This window comes from Pyxicephalus adspersus, chromosome 2 (genome assembly GCF_032062135.1).
Source record: "Pyxicephalus adspersus chromosome 2, UCB_Pads_2.0, whole genome shotgun sequence".
NCBI classification, from domain to species: domain Eukaryota; kingdom Metazoa; phylum Chordata; class Amphibia; order Anura; family Pyxicephalidae; genus Pyxicephalus; species Pyxicephalus adspersus.
This window is the reverse complement of record NC_092859.1, coordinates 147,556,838-147,577,891: the sequence shown is the minus strand read 5'-3', so window position 1 is coordinate 147,577,891 and position 21,054 is coordinate 147,556,838. Positions and strand designations below refer to the sequence as shown.

Below are 21,054 nucleotides of genomic sequence, written 5' to 3'. Positions count from 1 at the left end.
TAAGTGACTTGGATGTGAAAAAGAGGGACAGTCCCTCCAAATAAGTTTGGGGGTATACATATTTATTTTTATTTATTTAAATTTATGTAAAGAATGTGTGTGTGTTGTATGTTACAATGATCCTATCAGCAATATAAATCTTTGCAGGTATTACAGGGACAAAACTCCATAGCCTGGGGTTGTCTCTGCAAACCATGCAGGAAGTGTATAGTAGCTGTTGCCATAGCAACAGCAGGCGGACACAAAGAATCAGCTCCGTGTTCCCGGCCGGACAAGAAAACAGCGTGCACCCCTTTAGAGGGCGCTGCTGGCCGCCTTGCATAGTGATGTTGCTGTGGTCCCCAGTGATGGACGCTCCTGTATAGGACATCCTGGACAGGGATTGCCGGGGTCACGTTGTGTGTTGCAGGTGAAGTGGCGGCCGGGTGGGGTTTTGTTGCAGTGTGGGGGCCGGGTATAGCGGTGCACAGGGGGGAGGGGGGCACTTTATATAAGTTCAGTATTGTTCCTCCCCACCCTCCAAAAGCATTGTGTCTGTGTTATTGGGGTGCACGGTGTGTTCCTGCACAATACAGAGGCCTTTTCTGTGTTATTGTGTTTCCCTGCACAGGGGGGAGCTGTATGTGAGCCCTCAGTATTTATTTCCTGCACTATACAAGCCTGTGCATGGTAATAATCACATTACAAATAAATTTCACTTTTTTACCTTCTGTTATCATTTTCTGCTTCTCCCTGTAGCCATTTGGTAACCACTTCCTGTCTATATGCATGCACTCCATCTGTGTTGTATTATCCCCACACTTTGTCCTGTATGGTGTGATAGAGCTGCAATATTTATTTTTCTTTTGCAGTGGTGCTGCCTCTGACTTAAGCTACGTACACACTTCCAATTATTATCGTTGGTAAACGAACGATCCTGCACGATATCTGCGAACGATCGTATAGCACCGATCCTGTACATACAGATAACGACACGATCGTTCGTAGATATTGTACACACAATAGATGCGATCGTTTGAACGATACAGGAAGTTACGTGCACCACAGGAACGTTCGTTCATCATGCATGCTCAGACCATGGACGATCAATGAACGATCGTACACACGAACGATGGTCAACGATCGTCGTCCAATCCGATCCGCCGGTCCGGTCGTTCATTTCCAACGACTTTCCTCGTTCGTCGGCGTCGTTGGTTACTTTTTTTACGAACGATTTTTGCCCAATCGATCGTTCGTTCGTCGTTCATTTTGAACGATAAAAATTGGAAGTGTGTACGCAGCTTTATCCATTCATTACTTAGGTGAGGATGACTTAGGCTTTGATAATGGCAGCATGGTGGCTCAGAAGTTAGCACTCTGGCTTTTGCAGTGCTAGGTCACTGGTTCCAATCTCAGCCAGGGCTCTATCTGCATGGAGTTTGCAGGTTCCCCCCTGTATCTGCGTGGGTTTCCTCCGGGTACTCCGGTTTCCTCCTGCATTCCAAAAACATGCAGTTAGGTTATTTGGTTTCCCCCCAAATTGACCTTATATTGTATTAATGACATATGACTATGGTAGGGACATTAGATTGTGAGGTCCTTTGAGGGACAGTTAGTGACATGACTATGGACTTTGTAAAGCGCTGCGTAATGTATTGGCGCTATTTAAATCCTGTGTAATAATGATATAGACATTTGCAGCTTCCTGAGATGTGAAGGAAAGCATTTTTATTTTTGTCTGTGTTGGTGATTTCTGTTTACTTTGCATGGATTTCACCACCACAGGAAATGAGGGTAAAATGAAGACAGCAGTAAAAACCTGAGTATATACCTTCCTATCCAAAACTAGAAACTAATGGCTTGGCTAAGCCAAAACTTGATACTTCATTGGCTTCCATTTCACCTTAGAATCAAATTAAAGCTTCCGTGCTTTGCCTTCAAATTCCTCCACAGTTCTTATCCTACTTACCTTTCTGACCTGATAGAAAAATACTCCTTTAGCCGCTCTCTTCTCTCCTCCAATAACCTACTACCGACTTACTCATAACCTCATCACACGCACGGCTCTAAGACTTTTCTAGAGCTGCCCCAACTCTCTGGAATGGTCTTCCTCATACTGTTCGGCTTGCTCCTACTTACTGCACATTTAAAAGAGCACTGAAAACCCATCTTTTCAAACTCGCCTACCCCTCTCCTTCTGTCTCACTACTTACCCACCATTCCAAATCTCCCCCTCTATTGTGTGTTACTTAGACCCCACCTCTTAGATTATAAGCTCTTCAGAGCAGGTTCCATTTCCTTCTTCTGTGTCACTGTCTGTATCTGTCTGTCATTTGCAAGCCCTAGTTAATGTACTGCTCTGCGTAAAATGTTGGTGCTGTATAAATACAGTCTAATAATAATTGGCTGGACAGTATACCAAACTTCTACATCTAGTACATTCCTAGAGAGCTCCCTGGTCCAAAGCTTTATTTGAGCTCGTACACAAATTACAGCTTAATAACAGTGATCCAATAAAGTTTGGATGTGAAATGGGGTAGGGGTGTAGGGTAATGGGGAAGAACTTGGCTAAATATACACTATTCCCAAGACTTTTGTTTCTAATTTTGTACAGAATAGGGAAGGATTAGGAACTTTTTTCCTGGTTTTTCTGCAACCCAACATTTTTGCTTCCCCAGGACAGGAATTGCAGGAAACTCTTTAAAAGCAACACAAACAGAAGTAAAAATTGAAGTACAGGAAAAGCTTGAATGTCTGTTGGTTTTTTATTATTTTTTTATTTCCCTTTCACAAATTTTCCTTCTTTCCCTGTCTGGGAAAAGGTTGTCTGGCTAAGACACGAAAATAATAGGAAATCTTACTAATGAAACCCCAGGGAGCAGTCAAACCTTAGGCTTGGGTACACACGTGCATATAATTGTCGTTGAAAAGAATCTTTCACAATCCTTTTCAATGACAAAAGACTGCACGAATCATTAATGTACATCCAGCGCCATTCTGCTTTATAGAGAGGGCACCCTGCTGCACTCTCTCCCCTTCACTTTCATTATAATCGATCATCGTCCCAGGATCCACCAGGATGGTTGTTGGAATGACGGACGACGACTGCTGTACACAAGCCAGGTTCTCGTCTGATATCAGCCCTGAGACTATTATTGGACGGGAATCCTCTCATGTGTGTACGTAGCTTTGCAGGGGTTCTAACCTTCACCCTTCTTTCCAAAACTAAAATAAAGCATTTTAAGTATTGATTAATTTCAGCAGAAAGCACTAACATTTTGTGATCTCTTATGCAGCTCCAGAGCTTCCCATGGCTCCCAAAGGGCAGCCCGTTCGCGCAGAGGAGACAGCTGTGCAGGTAGCTGTAAGAGTTCGTCCATTGCTTCCTAAAGAAGTTCTCCATGGACAGCAGACTTGTGTCCACATCAATCCCGACAAGCAGAGCCTGACTCTGGGCACCAACAGGCACTTCCACTTCCAGCATATTCTGGATGAAGCATGCAGCCAGGAGACAGTGTACGGCCACTGCGTCCAGGCGTTACTTGAAGCTTTCTTTCAAGGGTTCAATGTCACTGTAGTAGCATATGGACAGACAGGATCAGGAAAAACCTACACCATTGGAGAAGCAAGCATATGTAAGCATGGCTTTCATATTTAACTGAACTCACGTATTATTCTTCCAATGGGTTTTTGAAGTTCAAGGTCAAGAAAAAGATATAAGAGCTGTCTGCTTCTGATAATGCTACTTTCCTGGCTGTGACTAAACTCAGGAAAGTCATAGTTTGAGGGCAAGCATGAAGCAAATGAAAGAAAACTTCCCAAATCCCTTTTCCCTATACTTTTTTGTTCAGTAATTTAAAAAGCATTGAAAACTGAAGCAATGATGTAACAGCCAAGGGGACAAGCATATTTAGAAGAGAACAGCTATGACAGCTCATATATCTGGTTTTGACAGATGTGCTTTAAATGATGCATTGAGAAGTAAAGTTTATACACTTGTGCAAAGCACTCTAACCTAATCTCCACCTTATGCTAGCTAAACACTGGTTGGTTTATATAATGGATCTCAAGTTAGATATGATATAAACATCAAAATATATTACAAGATAAAACATTTTCCATCAGTGTTTTATTTTGATGGAAGGATGATCACTAGGTGCATGGTGGCAACCAGGTAACAATCGATATCTGGGAGATATTGATTATTCACCTGCTCGTGGCCTGCCAGTTGTCAGCATTACAATAACCTAACCCCTTCCCTGTACTGTTTCATACTTGCAAAGATCTGAAAGATCTTACGCTACATACACACGTGCAATGGTTCTGGTCCGATAATCGCCTTAGGGCTGATATCGGAAGAGAATCGGGTGTGTGTACAGGGCTCGTCATCCGAACGACCGCCCTGGAGGATTGATGGACGAAGAACAATCACAATGCAAGTGAAGGGGAGAGCAGGGGCATGCCGCTCCGTTGTTCTTAATTATAATTATTTTGTTTTGTTTCAGCATCCATCTCTGAAGATGAGCAGGGAATCATACCACGTGCCATGGCTGAAATTTTTAAACTAGTTGATGAAAACGATCTGATTGATTACACAATCCGTGTATCTTATCTGGAGGTCTATAAGGAAGAATTCAGGGATCTCCTAGAGGTGCAGACCTCTAGTAAAGACATCCTTATCAGAGAGGATGACAAAGGCAATGTTGGTAAGTTATAGGTATAGGATTCATCTTTGATAGTAGGTTTCAGTAAGAATTGTGAATTAAACACCCCTTGGGCTTTGGATATGTTGGATATAAATTTCTTGCAGGCCATTATTTTTGTGTCCACCACTTCTAGGCAATACCAATAACTTAGTAACCAGTACAAAAAAAATATCGCTGCAGCACCTGTATAAATGACCTTACCTTTCTTTGTTTGTGGCAGCGGTACATTTTAAACATTCCATATGGTCCTGATGTGTTTTTAATCCTGTCACTTGCTGGTAATGCAAGCACATTATTCTAGTTGCAAAAAATATTTTATATCCCTTAATATACCTTTTTTACCATATTTGTTTTGTTGTTGTAATTTTTTTTATTAATATGAACTGCTTTCAGACTATATTCATTACATTTGATTAATAAAACTAAACTCCTATAGTACTTTCTATGGCTCCTTTGCTGAGCTTTTCCCTATCACTGTTTTCCATAATCACTATGGGGCTGATTCAATAAAGCTCTCCAAGGCTGGAGAAGGATATACTATCATCTGTGAAGCTGGGTGATCCAGCAAACCTGGATTATTTCCAGACAAAGAAAAGACAAAAACATGACCGTGGTTTACGTCCTCCTCCTTTCCTAAAATCCACATATGTGACAAAGTCTCCATAAATGAAAGAACTAAAAACCAATGACTGTAAAAAGGTGGGTCAGGCACAGTAAGACGTGCTGTGTCTGACCTGTTGCAGCTAATAATGTACTGGAAACAAAAAAGGTTTTTTGTTTAATAAAATTTAAATCTATGTTAAAATACTTCAGAAATTAGGATCAGCTTTCATTTTTAGAAGTGGATCATAATATGTAGTAGAATAATCTACCTGCTGTGAGAGAAAATTATGACATGACAAATAAAATGTACAGAGAAGTTATTTGTATGTTAACACTATAAGTACAGACCTATGTTTCAATCAGTTTTTTCTTTTTTCTTTTCTCTTTAAGTGTTATGTGGTGTGAAGGAGACAGAAGTGGAAGGACTGGATGAGGTGCTTAGTTTGTTAGAAGTGGGCAATGCTGCCAAACATACAGGAGCCACGCAAGTGAATACCCATTCCAGCCGATCACATACAATCTTTACTGTCACCATGGAGCAGAGGAGAGGAGTTGGAAGAGTCACCAGAATGACTAGTGGGGATGATGGTCCCACCCTTGCTTTTGGCCAGGTTCTATCTTCCAAGTTTCACTTTGTAGACCTGGCAGGGTCTGAACGGATATTGAAAACAGGAAACACTGGAGAGCGTTTAAAAGAAAGCATTCAGATCAACACTGGACTTTTGGCACTGGGCAATGTTATAAGTGCTCTGGGTGACCCAAAGAGGAAGAGCAGCCATATACCCTACAGGGATTCCAAGATTACCAGGTATTAAACGAGATAAGCATGCTGCACACCAGGGTCACAAGCTTTCACTTAAAGTGGAACTAAACTAAAAACAAAAAAATTACACTTGTCTTTAATCCTGCAGATCCCTCGATGGCACTGGTCCTTCATGTGATCCGGTCCCACGTTGTCCTGGGATTCTCTTTTTGTTCTGGCGCAGAAGAAGCGCTGGGCACTGACATCTTCTGTCTTCATTCCCGGTCTTCTTGCTACATCACCTGATCTCGCACTGCGCAGGTGTGAGAAAAGGTGACATAGCCGCTGTGAAGGGGAAAATAAAAAAGAGAGCTGATCTCACTGCGCATGTGTGAGATCGCCATCTCTCCCCTTGGTGGAAAAAATGCCCCCTCTGTGCATGTCCGAAATTCAGCCATGCACAGAAGGAGCAGCCAGAGCTTTCCGGGATACATGACGTAGATATCCTGGGAGGCTCTGGCTCCCATTCAGTCTTGATTGCCTCGGCAAAGGGGCTGTGCTAAATTACGCTTAGGTTGTCCATTTCTGTATGCAATAATGTTTACTTGGAGTCTACTTTTTTTTTAAATGCCATACAAAATCAGCTCCCCTACTGGGTAAATATAAGGGCAGTACAGTGGCTCAGTGGTTAGCAGCACTCTAGCCCACTTGGCAGCATTAGGTCCCAGGTTTCGAATCTGTGCAAAGACAGTATCTGCATGGAGTTTGCAGGTTCTCCCTGTGTTTGTGTGGGTTTTCTCTGGGTGCTCCGGTTTCCTCCCACATTCCAAAAACATGCAGTTAGGTTAATTGGCTTCCCCCTAAAATTGACCCTAGACTAGATTAATTTATGACTGATGTAGGGACATTAGATTGTGAGCCTCATTGAGGGATAGTTAGTGACATGTCTATGGACTTTGTCAAGTGCTGCATAATTTGTTAGTGCTATAGAAATACTTTGTAGTAATAATAATGCATTTATTACTTCTTAAAGGTAAAGGAGGGAATACGAAGAAATATGTAAACTCCTAATATTATATATATTGTAAACTGTGTTTCGATATTGCCAATCTATTTACTTTCGAGTATTTGATGTTAATTTTGTATGATCTTTTAAGTTTATCATTGTATTTCATGTTTTGTCTTTTTACAGGATTTTAAAAGATTCACTAGGAGGAAATGCCAAGACAGTAATGATTTCTTGTATAAGTCCTTCTGCTTCTGATTTTGATGAAACCTTAAATACATTAAATTATGCAAATCGAGCTCAAAACATAAAAAACAAAGCAACTATCAATTGCAAGAAGGAAGCTGAACGAGTGGAAAACCTCCAGCAACAGATAAAATCTCTACAGCGAGCTTTAGAACAAAGGCATCGATCAGAAACCCGGATCCTGAATAGATTTGACCCGGCCAAGTCTGTACCCAGGAGATCTACAGAAGAGCACGTGTCTAGGCTAATGGCCGAGTGTGCCCATTACAGGACTTGTACGGACACTGGATATCTCCTTCTCATGGACCTTCTGTCAGAAGGAGGCCTCTCATCTGCTCACATGCAGAGGATAAGGGATTGGATGTGTACTGTAGAAGAGGAAAGGAGTGAAGTAACATCAGCCTCTGGTTTAGACAGTGGAATTGAGAGCTCTTCTGTTGAGGAGCTCACTGCAGAGCTCAGCAGGAGACAAGCAAAAAGTAAGGTATGGATCTGAGTTTAAAGAATTTTGCTCATTATTTGAGGTAACAGGTAATTTAGTAGCCTTGTAGAAATCATAAAAAGAGATAGAGGTTTTTTTTTTGGCATATTTACTCAAAGTTGAAACCATAACAAATACAAGAAAATGTAAGCAATTCTAGCTATATTGTGAAAATTACAAATAGTTAAAGCTATATTATCAACAGTTTTTAGTGCACAGGTGTAGCCATAATCATAGTACAGGTTGACATTCCAAAATCTGGCCACCGGTAATCCGTTTACTTCAGTTTCCCCGCATCAATTTCAGATCGCATATTCAATACAGGGACTGCAGTACACAGTTTGGCCACTAATGTTTTGCTGGTGCTGTTCTGCAGAAACAGCTTGCTTGCTAAACTAAATACATGTTGAGACGTCCCTGTTGCCTGCTCCCTGGAACTGTGCCAGATGTCCGCGGTGCTGCGAGGGGAAGACTGGTCTGTGTGTGGAGGTAAGTATAAAAAAAATATATATGTATCCGGGATTTTCTAAAATACAGTGCATCTCAGGTCCCGAGGTTGCAGGATTTTTGATAGTCAACCTGTATTCTTCTGCCTGTGGTAAAAAAAAGATATTAAAAGTCCACATGTACAAGCCCTATTACTGCATGTAGACTGCATTATCTGTATATCCTACTTGTTCTTTCTTGCCAGTGACGATGTTTCTTTATAGACATTTCATCATTTAAATCTGTCCATTGAGGATGTTGATTGCAAATATGTTGTGTGTGTGTGTGTATATATGTATGTATGTGTGTGTGTTATAATATATAATAATATATATATATCTTATGTGTGTGTTTGTACCAGCAATTGCGCCCACCACTCCTTACTTGATGAACATGATGCTATAACTTAACATTGGGCATATTACATGTTTTTATCTAAGTATCCTTAATTCTCATAAAACAGATGATCGTATTCCTTCATAAAGAGAATAGGAGATTTGAATTCAGTTAAGCTTTAAATGATTCTTTTGTATAATTTGTAGCTGTGTGTTTAGGTATGGAGATTTGGTTAAATAAACAGCTTAGTCTACATCTTGGACAGACTTTTTTGCAAGTCTTTTTTTTCTTTTTGTTTTGTTTTATTTTTATTTATTAATATTTTGCAAAAGTGATTCACAAGCTCCTATTATTGATCTTGGGATGGCTGGGAATACCTGTTTTTTTCAGTTGAAATGCCTTATTCTTTTTCTCAAAATGTTTAAAAGTCTAGCTCCAATTTCTTTTTTTTTTTTTTTGGTTTTGAATAGAGCAGGTAGAAGATAAAATGGGGCATTGAGCATCTGTACAAGCATTTTTTGGACTAATTTTCTGTTAATCTGATGTTTTCAATGTCAATTTCAATGATTTATCGTAATGGTAGGGGTCACTGAGCTTCCAGAACCCGAGTGGAGTTGAGAAAGACAGGTTTATTGAAGATTTGAAAAGTCAAATTCAGAAGCTGGAAGATGAGAACAGAGACTTCCTATTGGCTTTGGAAGATGCAATGGAGCAGTACAAGTTGCAGGTACCGTATGTAACCACTATAATCTCTTGCATTGTATAAAGTACTGGGGGACCTATATATGAAGAGTTTGTGTTGCACAAGGCATATTTTCCCCTAATTTTCAAACCTCGACTGCAGAAATCACAGTTTAAAACTAATTAGTTGCTGTGGGCAACATAAATTGTCTTTTAGGCACACTTTTGTTTATGCTGGTAAATACTGTAATGCATTTAAAGTACTTAAGTGTGTTCGTATCAGCTTTATTGACACCGCACATCATTCTCACAGATAGCCAGAGTTTCCCACAAATCTTAAAAGTTAAAGCGTATGAAAAAAAAAATATTTTCTAGATGTAGTTTTGGAAAATAAGAAACCCTAAAACCTGACTGACACTTTGCAAAGTAAATTAATTCTCCAGACTCAAGGTGGTAACATAGATTTATATAATCCTATCCTTATTCAGCAGTTGTTTAAAATATATGAAAAAAAAAACTGTAAGTAAGTGATATTCACAATGATAAATTATACTTAATTAAATGCTAAGAACACATCATTACACTCCTATATGTTATCAACAAATGGTACAATGTTACATTCAAAAGTGAAAGGTTTAGTGCTATTTTTAATGAATGAGGTGTTTGGAAGAAATTCCAAACTCATATTCAAGTTGTGTAAAATATTTAATGATTTGAGAGTACAATAGGTTATTTATTTTCATGTACCCCTTTATGCTTTCTTCCTTCTTCTTGGAACACCTTAAAGGACTGTTTGGAGAGCTACTACAAGCCTGGTCTCAATTTTGTAACATATTAGAATAGTTAAAGGTGTCTTACATGTATGATGAGACTACATTGCCCTTGTTGCAATGCATGGGATAAAACTTGAGGGATGTAGCCATTTCCATAGAGTGATCATTTATTAGACTTTGTAGTGTAGATAAAAGTTAGGGCAATGCTAATCCATCATAGTGTTAAGGTAATTGCTGGGACAAGAGATTTGCCTATTGTTCTTTTCTAATACATACATAGAATTTCTTAACTGGAGACCATGTTGAGTATATTTTAAGAAACCAGCTAGGGCTCACTCACACTATATTGCCGTATTTTTCTCAGACTTGGTCGGTGGAATGAAGGTGTAGATGCGTGGCGGCCCCCTGTATTGGCACCCATTTTTTTCAGTAACCACCCAAAATAAGCCGATGGTTACTGGGTGGTGCACCCAGCCAAAAGGGTCTGGGGAGAACACTATTTATTGGTGTATTAAAGTGACATTTATTGATTTTCAATATGTAATAATGAAAGCCCCACTACAAGCCAACCTATCAAAAATGTAGCACAGAGGACTTTTTTTTTTCTAACATGTTAAAGCACAAGGCATTAATGTGAACTTCTATTAGAAAAAAATAATGAAAATTTTGACTTGTCTGTGCATTTGGCCTTTGCTGGATAGAGTTGCAAAATGTGGGACAACACATTTAGTTTGACTCAGCCTTAAAACAATTATAACTTTTTATTTATTTTTTAAATAAGTGAATATTGTAGGATTTTTTTTTTTATATTTATAATCAAATCCTTTAAATTTAACCTGGTCTAAGTCATATTCAGTCTTCTCTTCTGTCTTTTTCTTTTCTTCTTGCTATGTCACCCGATCTCGCACTGCGCAAGTGTGAGATCAGGTAATGTAGCCTGCTGAAAAAGGGAAAAAAAAGAGCTGATCTTGCTGTGCATGGGTATGATCGGCATCTCTTTCCCCTTGGTTGAAAAAATGCCCCTTCTGTGCATAATTAGGGAATGCAACCAAGATTAGGGCATGGGCAGAAGGAGCACCCAGAGCTTCCGGGGATGCGTGATGTAAGTATCCTGGGAGGCTGTGCACTCCTATTTAGTCTTGATCGCCGCAGGGTTGTCCACCCTTTTATGTAAAGTGAAAATTTTGAGTTTAAGCCCGCTTTAACTTGCTGCACCTACTTGGGTGCCAGAGAGTTCTTTGGTTGTTCGCTCTTGAAGTAATTACAGCAATAATGTTTTTTTGTTTGCCATGGATGGGTTCTGGCACCTCCTGCTATTGCCGTACTAGTTCTCTCCTAGTTTAAAAGTAACCATCCATTGTTTTACAGAGCGATAAGTTGCAAGAACAGCAGGATGAGATCACCAGATTACAAACCCACCTGGAGCAGCGGAAGTCTGATTTGTCTGTCACAGCGCTATTGGAAGATGTGCACTTGTTAAACATTGGGGGCAGACCAAATACTGCACCTCTAATTAAAAAGCACTCACATATTGTGGATCAGAGCAAACTCTTACCTTTGAGAATTCCCAGCCAAAAAAAGGTAATATATATTTCTTAGAACTGTACATGAGTATATTCTGTTAACCCAGAATTTTTTTTAAGCTGGGTGGGAAGAAACTTTAGGCAGGTGGCAGCCTCTATATTGTGACTCAACTCTTTAGTAACCACCCAAAAACAGCTGGGTGGTTACTAAAAAGTGCCAGGTGGTGCACCCAGCTAAAAGGTGCTGGAGAGATCACTGTCTGTGCCTATTTTAACCTCGCGGTCTAATTCCGTCCAAATTTCCATGCAAAAAGCGGTACAATTTTTTGCATGGAAATTTATTTTTCATTGTAGGCTATAATTCTTAGGCATAACTCACCGACATTTAATAAATTTAATATGAAACTTTAAAAAAATAAAACAAAAATAATCTGTTAAATATAATACAATACATAAAATATAAGTGTACAGTAGCTTGTATATTATAAATATGTATGTGTGTGTGTGTGTGTTGGATGCTTTTCTAGAAGCACAAAATATAACTGGGTATTAAAGTTTTAAAGTAAAAACAACAGAGACTGTAAATTCAGGAAACGTCTGATTGCCGCAGGGAATTGGGAATATTTTTTCCCCCCAGTTCTTGAACTTGGATTTATACCATTTTTCAACCTGATTTACTATGTAACAATAATATAATCTCTAAAAAATGTATTTACTGCATATCTATGTTCCAGATATCAGACAGTGTTGTATCCTTGTCTAAAGAACTTAAAATGAGCTTTCAGAGCGGTACACAGAAGCTGGTCTCCAGTCTGGAAGAAGCAGACACTGTGCTCTTCAGACATTTCAGTGAGGATTCTGATTTTTCAACAGACTCTGATAAAGAGGGACATAAAGAAAATGATGAGTTTGATGGAGAATCCAACAAGTCCTTGCCATCACATAGGTAAACATATTGTTTGTACCAGCCAATTGTTATTCTCTTTTTATGTAAGCCGATTTATAATTTGCTTCATGTTTCTTTCAAGCAATTCCTGGACTGTGTCCTGAGGTGAGCTGTCTTGTGGCTTTCAAGCCCAGCTAAACCTAAATGGAACAAGGCAAACTAACTTGTTGATTACTATACATTATAATTATTAGCGTTATAGATTCTGCCTCCTTGTGCAGACACATAATTTCCACTGTAATACAGGAATGCTGTGAAATGTCTTGCATACTTTTTTCTTACTATTTTGGCTTGCGCGTCATATTTACTCCCCTACAAGCCAATTTCAGCAATAATAGAACATTAGATGTAATGCAGTGTACAAGCACATTTGCCCAAAAAACAAATATTCTGTCCTTTGCTTCCATGCACTGTATTTACATATCAGAATTTGCCTAGTTCACTTTTGGGATTCGTTAGGCTTTAAGCATCTCTAATACTTTTTGTAGTGTTACCAAATGTCACTATGTATATATATTATATATATATATATATATATATGCCAGGTAAATATATTTTACTATATCTGCATAGGTTTAAAAAGCTTTCAAAACCTCAAAGTGGAAACTGGCCTTCATCTCCCCAGAACAGTGAAGAGGAGGAAGAAATTGCATTAGATAGCGATGCAAATGAAGGCAAGTAGAATTTTATGTGGTCAATTGATGTCCCAAGGCATTGTACTTAAAGAGGACAAATTATTATTGGGCTCATGCAGGATTCTGAACAATTATTCAGGATTCTTAACAATTAGTCTGTATTGTTCAGACTTCTTTGCCATAGCCTAATGTATGAATCAATGAGTTGGGTTGTTGGAAACTCTTACACATGGACAGACATGTAGACCCAGCATATCTGTATATTAGTCTGTAACCTGCCTACCTCTAGTAAATGGAGCACACAGTAACATAAAAAAGGCTCTAAAAATCTAAACATTTGCTTCATCTCTGAACCTGGCTAATTGCTTGAGGGTCAGGTCTATGAGTTCCTAAATACCTTGGCAAACACCCTAACATTTTGTTGTAGACATGTGTGGCTATATAACACAGGGTACTTATCTACACACTAAAAATCACATTTTTTTTTTTTTGCGGTGATTGGAACATCGTGTAAAGTTCAGATTTTGTGTTCCAGCTAAGTATAAGAAGAAAGAACAACTTGCACTGAGAAACACACCCACTGATGAGAGAGACTCTAAATGGAGATTGCGTCAAGCTGAACAGAAAATCCGGGAACTTGCTATCAACATCCGAATGAAGGAAGAGCTAATTAAAGAGCTGGTTAAAACTGGTGAGGCTCAGAATGTTTCTAACTCTTAACTATTGTTCACATAATAATCCGATATTATCATTGTTTGTATGCTTTTATCAGGAACAAATAGCCTTTCTTTTCTATGCAATAACGTTTAGAGTTATTTTTAATAGATCAGTTAAGTAAGGTGTGGATAATGATCCTAAAAAATGGCAAACTCAAAATTTCAATTCATGCTTCCCATAACTTGTCAACAGTTTGTGATATGCCAGGAAAGAAATATGTGGGCTTTAATTTCTGGACTTGTGAAAAGTCTAAATACCTGGCCAGTGTCTGTTTTTAATACTTTCAAACCACAGTCCTTGAAGAAGCAATGACAGAAAAGGTATTACTTACAAAGAGTGATAGAGAATGCAATCCAGCATTTGGGTGGGTAATGGAATGCTTGTGCCCATTTGGAGATAATTCTCTGTCCTTTTATGGCAAGGAGAACCTGCCTGTTGGATTAAACTCTTTTCTGGGATTGTGGAAAAGCATATTTTTATGCTTAAACCTTTTATTGTGGTTTTCAATTATCTCTTTTGCACTTATCATTTAAAGCCTTTGAACTCAACTCTAAACAGATTTGATTGTTGTGGTCTGAGTAAGGCTACATACACACGTGAAATAATTGACGTTGGAAAGGATCTTTCACAATCCTTTCCAATCACAAATGACTGCACAATGCATGAACGAGTGCTGTAAATACAGCACCTTACTGCTCTATGGAGAGGGTAGAATGATGGAGCCCGCTGTGCTCTGTCTCCCTCACTTGCTTTATAATTGTTTGTCGTCCGTGGATCCGTCAGGACAATCATTTGAAACGCGAGCCTTAGCCAAATATTGGACGAGAACCACTGCGCGTGTGTACGTAGCCTAAGGAATATTTAATATCCTGCTGGGATGCTTAAAAGTAGTTCTCGCTCTAAATCTGAAAAGATAATGTAGTCATGAGAAAAAGAGAGTGCACTTTTTTCCCTTTTAAATCTAAAGCTTTGGATATCAGGACTTAAAAATATCTAGTCATTAGCAGGTCTTAAAATTAGATAACTACAACCTGAGATGAACAACACATAACTTATTATAATGTGTCAAATTATTTATTTAACAAAGACTAGATTAAATTTTTAATGCAGTGTGACAAAGTACACTTGTACAACTTCCATAGGAATAAAGTGGGTAAGTAGCAGCCAGGTGGTGTTTTTCAAATGCACTGGTCTAAATGATCACGAGGAAGTTTGACCACCTCTGTAAAAGCATAAGTGTTGGCAGTTTGCTGGCCTGGAGCATTCAGGTGTTACCACAATGTCAAAGAGGAAAGACATCAGCAAAAATCTTGGAGAAGCAATTCTGGCTGGCCATCAGTCTGGGTAACAGGACAATGATGCCAACCAAACACACTAGCAATTGGTGTTGCAATGACCCAGTCAAAGTCCACACCTCAACCTGATCAAAATGCTGTGGCAGGGCCTATGCTGTGCTTAAATGATTGCCCTAAAACCTCAATGAACTGAAATATTGTAGTAAAGAAGAAACAAACCTCCTCCATAATGATATGAGCCTGATAAAGTTCTAATTGGCTATTAAATCAGAGGGTGTACTTCTCACACATGGCTTCTCTATTCTGGCTTCATTTTTGTTAAATAATGACAGGGTGGAATCTAGAGTTTTGAGTTGGATTTGAAAAATTTTAGCAGTCCTGTCATGTTACTAAGAGGGTGTACTTTTTTTCTCTTATCTCTAATTAAAATTAAACATTTTGCAGCAGGTAAGTGATATGGATATACATGTATTTGTGTTTTGCAATATCTACAAAACGCTGATTTTATTTTATTAATTGTTACTATTATTATTATGTGATAGGAAAAGAAGCTCAAGCTATGAATAAGCAGTACTGTCTGAAGATTGCTGAACTGGAGGCTGAAGCAGAACAAGTAGGGATGGAGGTCAGTGAGAACCAGCGCCATCTGCAGGAACTGGAAGGGAAAGACACCCGAGATCCAGTGGAGAAATCCAAGCTTCAGGAATACCGCAAGAAGATAGCAGCTGCTGAGAGTAAAGTTCAGGTATGTGGGGATTTTGTATTTATTATTAATGATAATATTAATATTATTATTACTCAGTATTTATATAGTGCCATCATATTACGCAGTGCTGTATAAAGTCTATAGTCATGTGGGTAATGTCCCTACCTCATATGTCTATGTGTGTATATGTTAACCTCCCCAGCGGTAACCCCGAGTGTGATTCGGGGATAAAAAAAAAAAAAAAGCGTTAAAAAAAGTAAAAAAACAAGCACTTACCTGGTCCCATCGGTGTCCTCCAGTGTCCTGCCATCCTCTGGCCACGTCCTCTTCCTTCGATCTGTTCCTGGTCATATCGGTGCGTACTGGGGGCGCGGCGGGATTTTCAAATTATTTTCTATTGCATTCAATGCAAAATAACTGTATTGAATGCAATACAGTGGATTTCTGTGTCTAAAAGCATTAAATTGTCTTTCATGAAAATGTATTTTACAGTATAATACAATAGTATGAGTATAATAAAGTTTGAAACACAAAATCATGCCAAAATAATAAATGAAATAAATATAATATTAAACTTTGACATGATTTTGTGTTTCAAACTTTAATATACTCATACTATTATTTTATACTGTAAAATAAATTTTCATAAAAAACAATGTACCGCTTTTAGACATATAAATCCGGACAGAAATGAACCGCCCAGGAGGTTAATACAGTCTAAGGTCAATTTTGGGTGGTAGCCAATTTACCTAACTGCATGTTTTTTTGGAATGTGGGAGGAAACCGGAGTACCAGGAGGAAACCCATGCAGACACGGGGAGAACCTGCAAACTTCATGCATATAGTGTTATTGGAACTAATAGGAAAATTATATTCATACAGCCTTTGGGGTGTAATTTTGGATTTGTGGTTTTCACATATTTTAAAGCTGCTCCCCTTAGGGTTATTTAGGTATTAAAAGTTAGAGTGCTCAGATTTTTGGATGTCATTGCAGGTTTGATCTATGTTTCAATATCTGTATTTTTTGTAACCACACTTAAGAATTTTCTTTGCTCTGTACAGTATTTTTTTTTTTTTTGCATTATGCACTATAACATGTATGCACTGTAACATTGTGTATTTATTTTTTGCATGTTGCAAACCTTTTTTTATGCTGTAAATATATCAACAAGTGAAAAAAAGAGAGCTAAAAGGATAGCTACAGCATAATCTGCTCCAGCAAGGGTTATGCATTTATTCAGATATGTATATTAATGAATATGCAACGTGGACTTTCTACAGAATAAAGACATTTCTGTAGCAGCAAAAGGAAAGCGATATTCAAGCAGGCACGTTGCACTCCTATTCCTTTAATATTTTGGAATTTTCTTACTTGCATATTGCAGAGGCAGATTAAAAATAACAAAATCTAAACTGTTTTTAGTAGTCAGCTATATTCACTAAAATGTAAGTAAAGATGACTTTGTGATTATTTACTTACAGGAAACCTAATGAATGTCCCATAAGTAACTACTGCTTTATACATCTTAGAATAGATTTAGTTATTTATATTCCATTCACAGTTCTGCTATTAAACCCCATCATTGCTTACAGGAGGAGTTATGTGGAGCTGTGCCAGCTGCTGCATCTCATACAAACTAAATATTAGTTTGTTCATGTGGCAGTAGGAAGTCAAGACATAGATGTGACTGTACACTGATTGACAAGCTAGGGCCCTAGATGTCAGGATGTGACATGAATTCAATGCATTGCTTGCAGTGATTATGGAAAGAAATACTGCTATGTTTAACCCCCCTGGCTTTCTAATTATGTCCGTATTTTTATGTCAAAAGCTGCACATATTTTTGCGTGGAAATGTGTTGTTTATTATTTTAGGCCTGTAATTCTTAGGAATAACTCCCGAGTATGATAAAGTTTGAAACTCAAATCATAAATTATAATAAAGTTTATTTTATTTATAATTATTTATTAAAAACCATCCAAACAAGGGTACAATAAAAGAATAAACGTTTGGATTTATTAGTTTTTTTGGATTTATTTTTTATAACTTTATCACTGTGATCAATGTTTTAAAAGCAGATTACAATGTAATTTGCTTTTAAATTTCCCTTGGGCTACTTACACACATGCAATAATTGTTGTTAGAAAATGAATGATTATTCACAATTATTTTGAACGATCGTATTGTGCATAATTCTGTACATGCTGAAACGATACTATCATTCAAATATAATCCACCAATAATTGTACACATACTAGATACGATCGTTTAATTGATGCAAGAAGTGACATGTACAGGAGAAAGTGTATCACAGAACAATCCACAATCACTGAACGACCTTACACGATAGAGAGCGAACAATCATCGCCCAATCCGTTCAGCCGGGACGGTCGTTCATTTCCAGCGACATTCCTCGTTCATTTGCGTCGTTTACCAGTCGTTTATTCCCTTTTTTAGTTAACAATTATCGGACGATCGGTCGTTAGTCGTTCATTTCCAAGGATAATTATTGCACATGTGTATGTAGCCTAAGTCCTCCACATTTACATTGCTAGTTTGGAAATCCAGATTGGACTTCCCATGATTGTAGAACATCTTCTTCAAATGATATTTTACCTTTTTATGTTATAGTTGTCTAGTTTCAATAAATTTGCAGGAGCTGGCTGGTAGGAGATATTATTTTTTATTGTCATTCTAGTGATGGATTCCAGTGGCAAGCAGTAGATTAATATTGAGTTTCCTGAGTGTACAAAACAGTCTGTACTGATGTATGTGTGGTAACTTTTATAGTAAAAGTAGACTTTATTAATTGGGAAGGTACTGATAATGATATATGACCTACCAAAGTTGGGGATACAAAATACTGGTATATGCCCACGACTGGGCTTGAAGAGAACATTGGGAGGAGAAAGTGTGTCAGTGGGATTAAAACTGCTGGATCAGGGATAATTTAGGTGATAGCTGCAGGTTTCCTCTTTGTGAACCGTTTATAATATTCCTTCCCCCACGTAATGGTCAGTGTACTCACTCATGTAGCTTTCGACTTAAGCTGGGTACCCATGCATCATAATTATGGCTGGAACGAATGAGCCCTGTACTGACAGTGTATCTGTGTTGTGTGGAGAGGGTAGTAATAGTGGGAGTCACCCCACTGTATCCTTGCTGTAATAAATCAATAGTGGTCATTTGCAATCTGCCATGACCCTATCAAACAACTGTAGGACAGCAGCTGATATGCACCCAAAGCTATCACGATTGCTAAACTCTGACAGTCACTGTGGAGGGCAAAATTGGCTCAAATGACCTTTCTGTAATAGTGCTGTGTAGAGGCTGATTTTAGGAGACTTTAGTACAAATTCTAGCTATACTTGAAAACATATTTATTATTTCCTTTTCATAAATACATAACTCTATCGTCTCCGGATATTCACTTTGATTTTAGAAATCTCTTCTATGTCAGCTTTGGGTTTTTGTTTTCGTTTAATACAATCATAGACAAATTTCTGCAGTTGACTTTTTAATATTTTTTTTTTTTTTTTTTAATTATTAGGCTCTGAGTAACGATATTGTCAGGGTGTCCAGCCGTATTGAGGACCTGGAGAAGGAGCTAACTGAGAAGAATGGACAACTCTGCCAGGGCAGCGGCTATGACCAACAGCGAATACGAGATGAAATCAACAACCTGAGACATGAAAAAGAACTGCTATTAAAGCAGAGAGTGGACATAGATGAGAAATTGCGGCAAGGAAACCTCCTTTCTGCTGAGGTATATTTATCGGGTCAATATTTACTTTTTCATGCCCTTTTACATTTGACACTATGGCCTTAAGTCAAGGCAGGAAATCTTTTTGGTAATTAAACTTTAAATTGTGTTTAAAAAAATCTTAATTTAAAAAGGTCTCATGTGAAACCTACAATGAAAAGGGTGTGATTTTCCCCAGGGTATGTCAGGTAGGACAAATGATTTGAGGAAGATGTTTTAACTTCCTGCCATTCTGTGGTAAAGCAGTCTTGGTTTAGCCTTAATTTAGCAGAACTAGCATGCTGCCCATTTTTAAGGTCTCTTTCTTAGAAATGCCATTCTCCAAACTGAGGTGAGGGTTAAAATTGTGTTTCAGTACACCTCCACTGTATTCTTTCCTTACCATTGGCCTGTTGCACAAAGGTATTTATGTGGTGCCCCAGCAGCCAATCTACAGTCAGCAGTTCTTCCTAGGCACTTCTTCAGGTCTATACATATTTTTGGTGGTATATCCATCTTCCCCAACATGTCCACAGTCTCTTAATGTCCAGCATGTGTACAGTCTCTGACCACCTTCTGCAGCATGTATACAGTCTCCTACCTCCTTTTCTCTCTCTAAACTGTGCTACATTGCCATCACATACTGTACCTGAATGCTCCCTTTTGCGGGTCCTGTGACAACCAACGTTTGTCATCATCAGTGGCAAATAAATATGTTGTCTGCTCACTAGATAAAAGTTTGAAAAAAGATTTGAATAGAAACAAACATTTTTCAACCTTCAATCAGGTGTGCACACATCATATGTTTACACAGTCTTTTGCTGTCTTCTCCAGCATGTCTGTGACCATCTTGCGTTTTCCTGAAAATATAGAAGTGGAACTGCAGTTTTGAAGTAGATGCCCATACGTTATTACACAAGATAACCACCTCAGTGTGTGGAGATATTTTTCATATCGTCCCATTCAATCTTCTGGCACATTTAGTAAGTTTAGTGCTCTCCCATACACTTTACGCTATGTGGGAATGAGTGACTCTTTCCCTTGCCTTCCGCAGAGTTATCATGAGAATGTCCTTAGCCCTATGTAGGTTACATGCCAGTGTATGGCCACAAGTTACAAAGCAATTTGAGGGCAAAAGACCTCCTGATGGGGGGGGAAGGGGGAAAGGTCAGCAGTGAAGCATGCACAAGGTAAAGGTCCCTATTGTGTCTAATATCCAGTTAAGTTGTCACTTTGCCCTAGTGGCAGAATTTTGGTTGCCTAAGGTGTGATTAGTTATCTCCTGTTGAAAATCTATTGCAGTTGTACTTAATAAATATTGTTATTAAATACATATGATGAGTAATCTTATTTCCACCTCTCAGGAAGAAAGAATCTTGTTCCAGTTGGATGAAGCAATAGAAGCTCTGGATGCAGCAATTGAATACAAGAATGAATCTATAACACGCAG

The 21,054-nt window shown here is 38.4% G+C and overlaps 1 protein-coding gene across 1 annotated transcript in view; it reads left to right on the top strand.

The window, feature by feature from the left end:
• Positions 1 to 304: 304 nt before the first annotated feature.
• The window catches only part of KIF7 (kinesin family member 7), a gene marked incomplete in the record, with an annotated part of 28,786 nt that continues 8,036 nt past the window's right edge, over positions 305 to 21,054 (top strand). The window contains 13 exon segments of the mRNA XM_072399132.1: positions 305 to 409; positions 3,276 to 3,614; positions 4,485 to 4,685; positions 5,679 to 6,096; positions 7,223 to 7,766; positions 9,169 to 9,312; positions 11,408 to 11,620; positions 12,297 to 12,508; positions 13,082 to 13,182; positions 13,679 to 13,834; positions 15,698 to 15,957; positions 19,413 to 19,628; positions 20,969 to 21,054. Of these exon segments, the coding sequence (XP_072255233.1) occupies positions 3,290 to 3,614; positions 4,485 to 4,685; positions 5,679 to 6,096; positions 7,223 to 7,766; positions 9,169 to 9,312; positions 11,408 to 11,620; positions 12,297 to 12,508; positions 13,082 to 13,182; positions 13,679 to 13,834; positions 15,698 to 15,957; positions 19,413 to 19,628; positions 20,969 to 21,054 (2,876 nt within the window).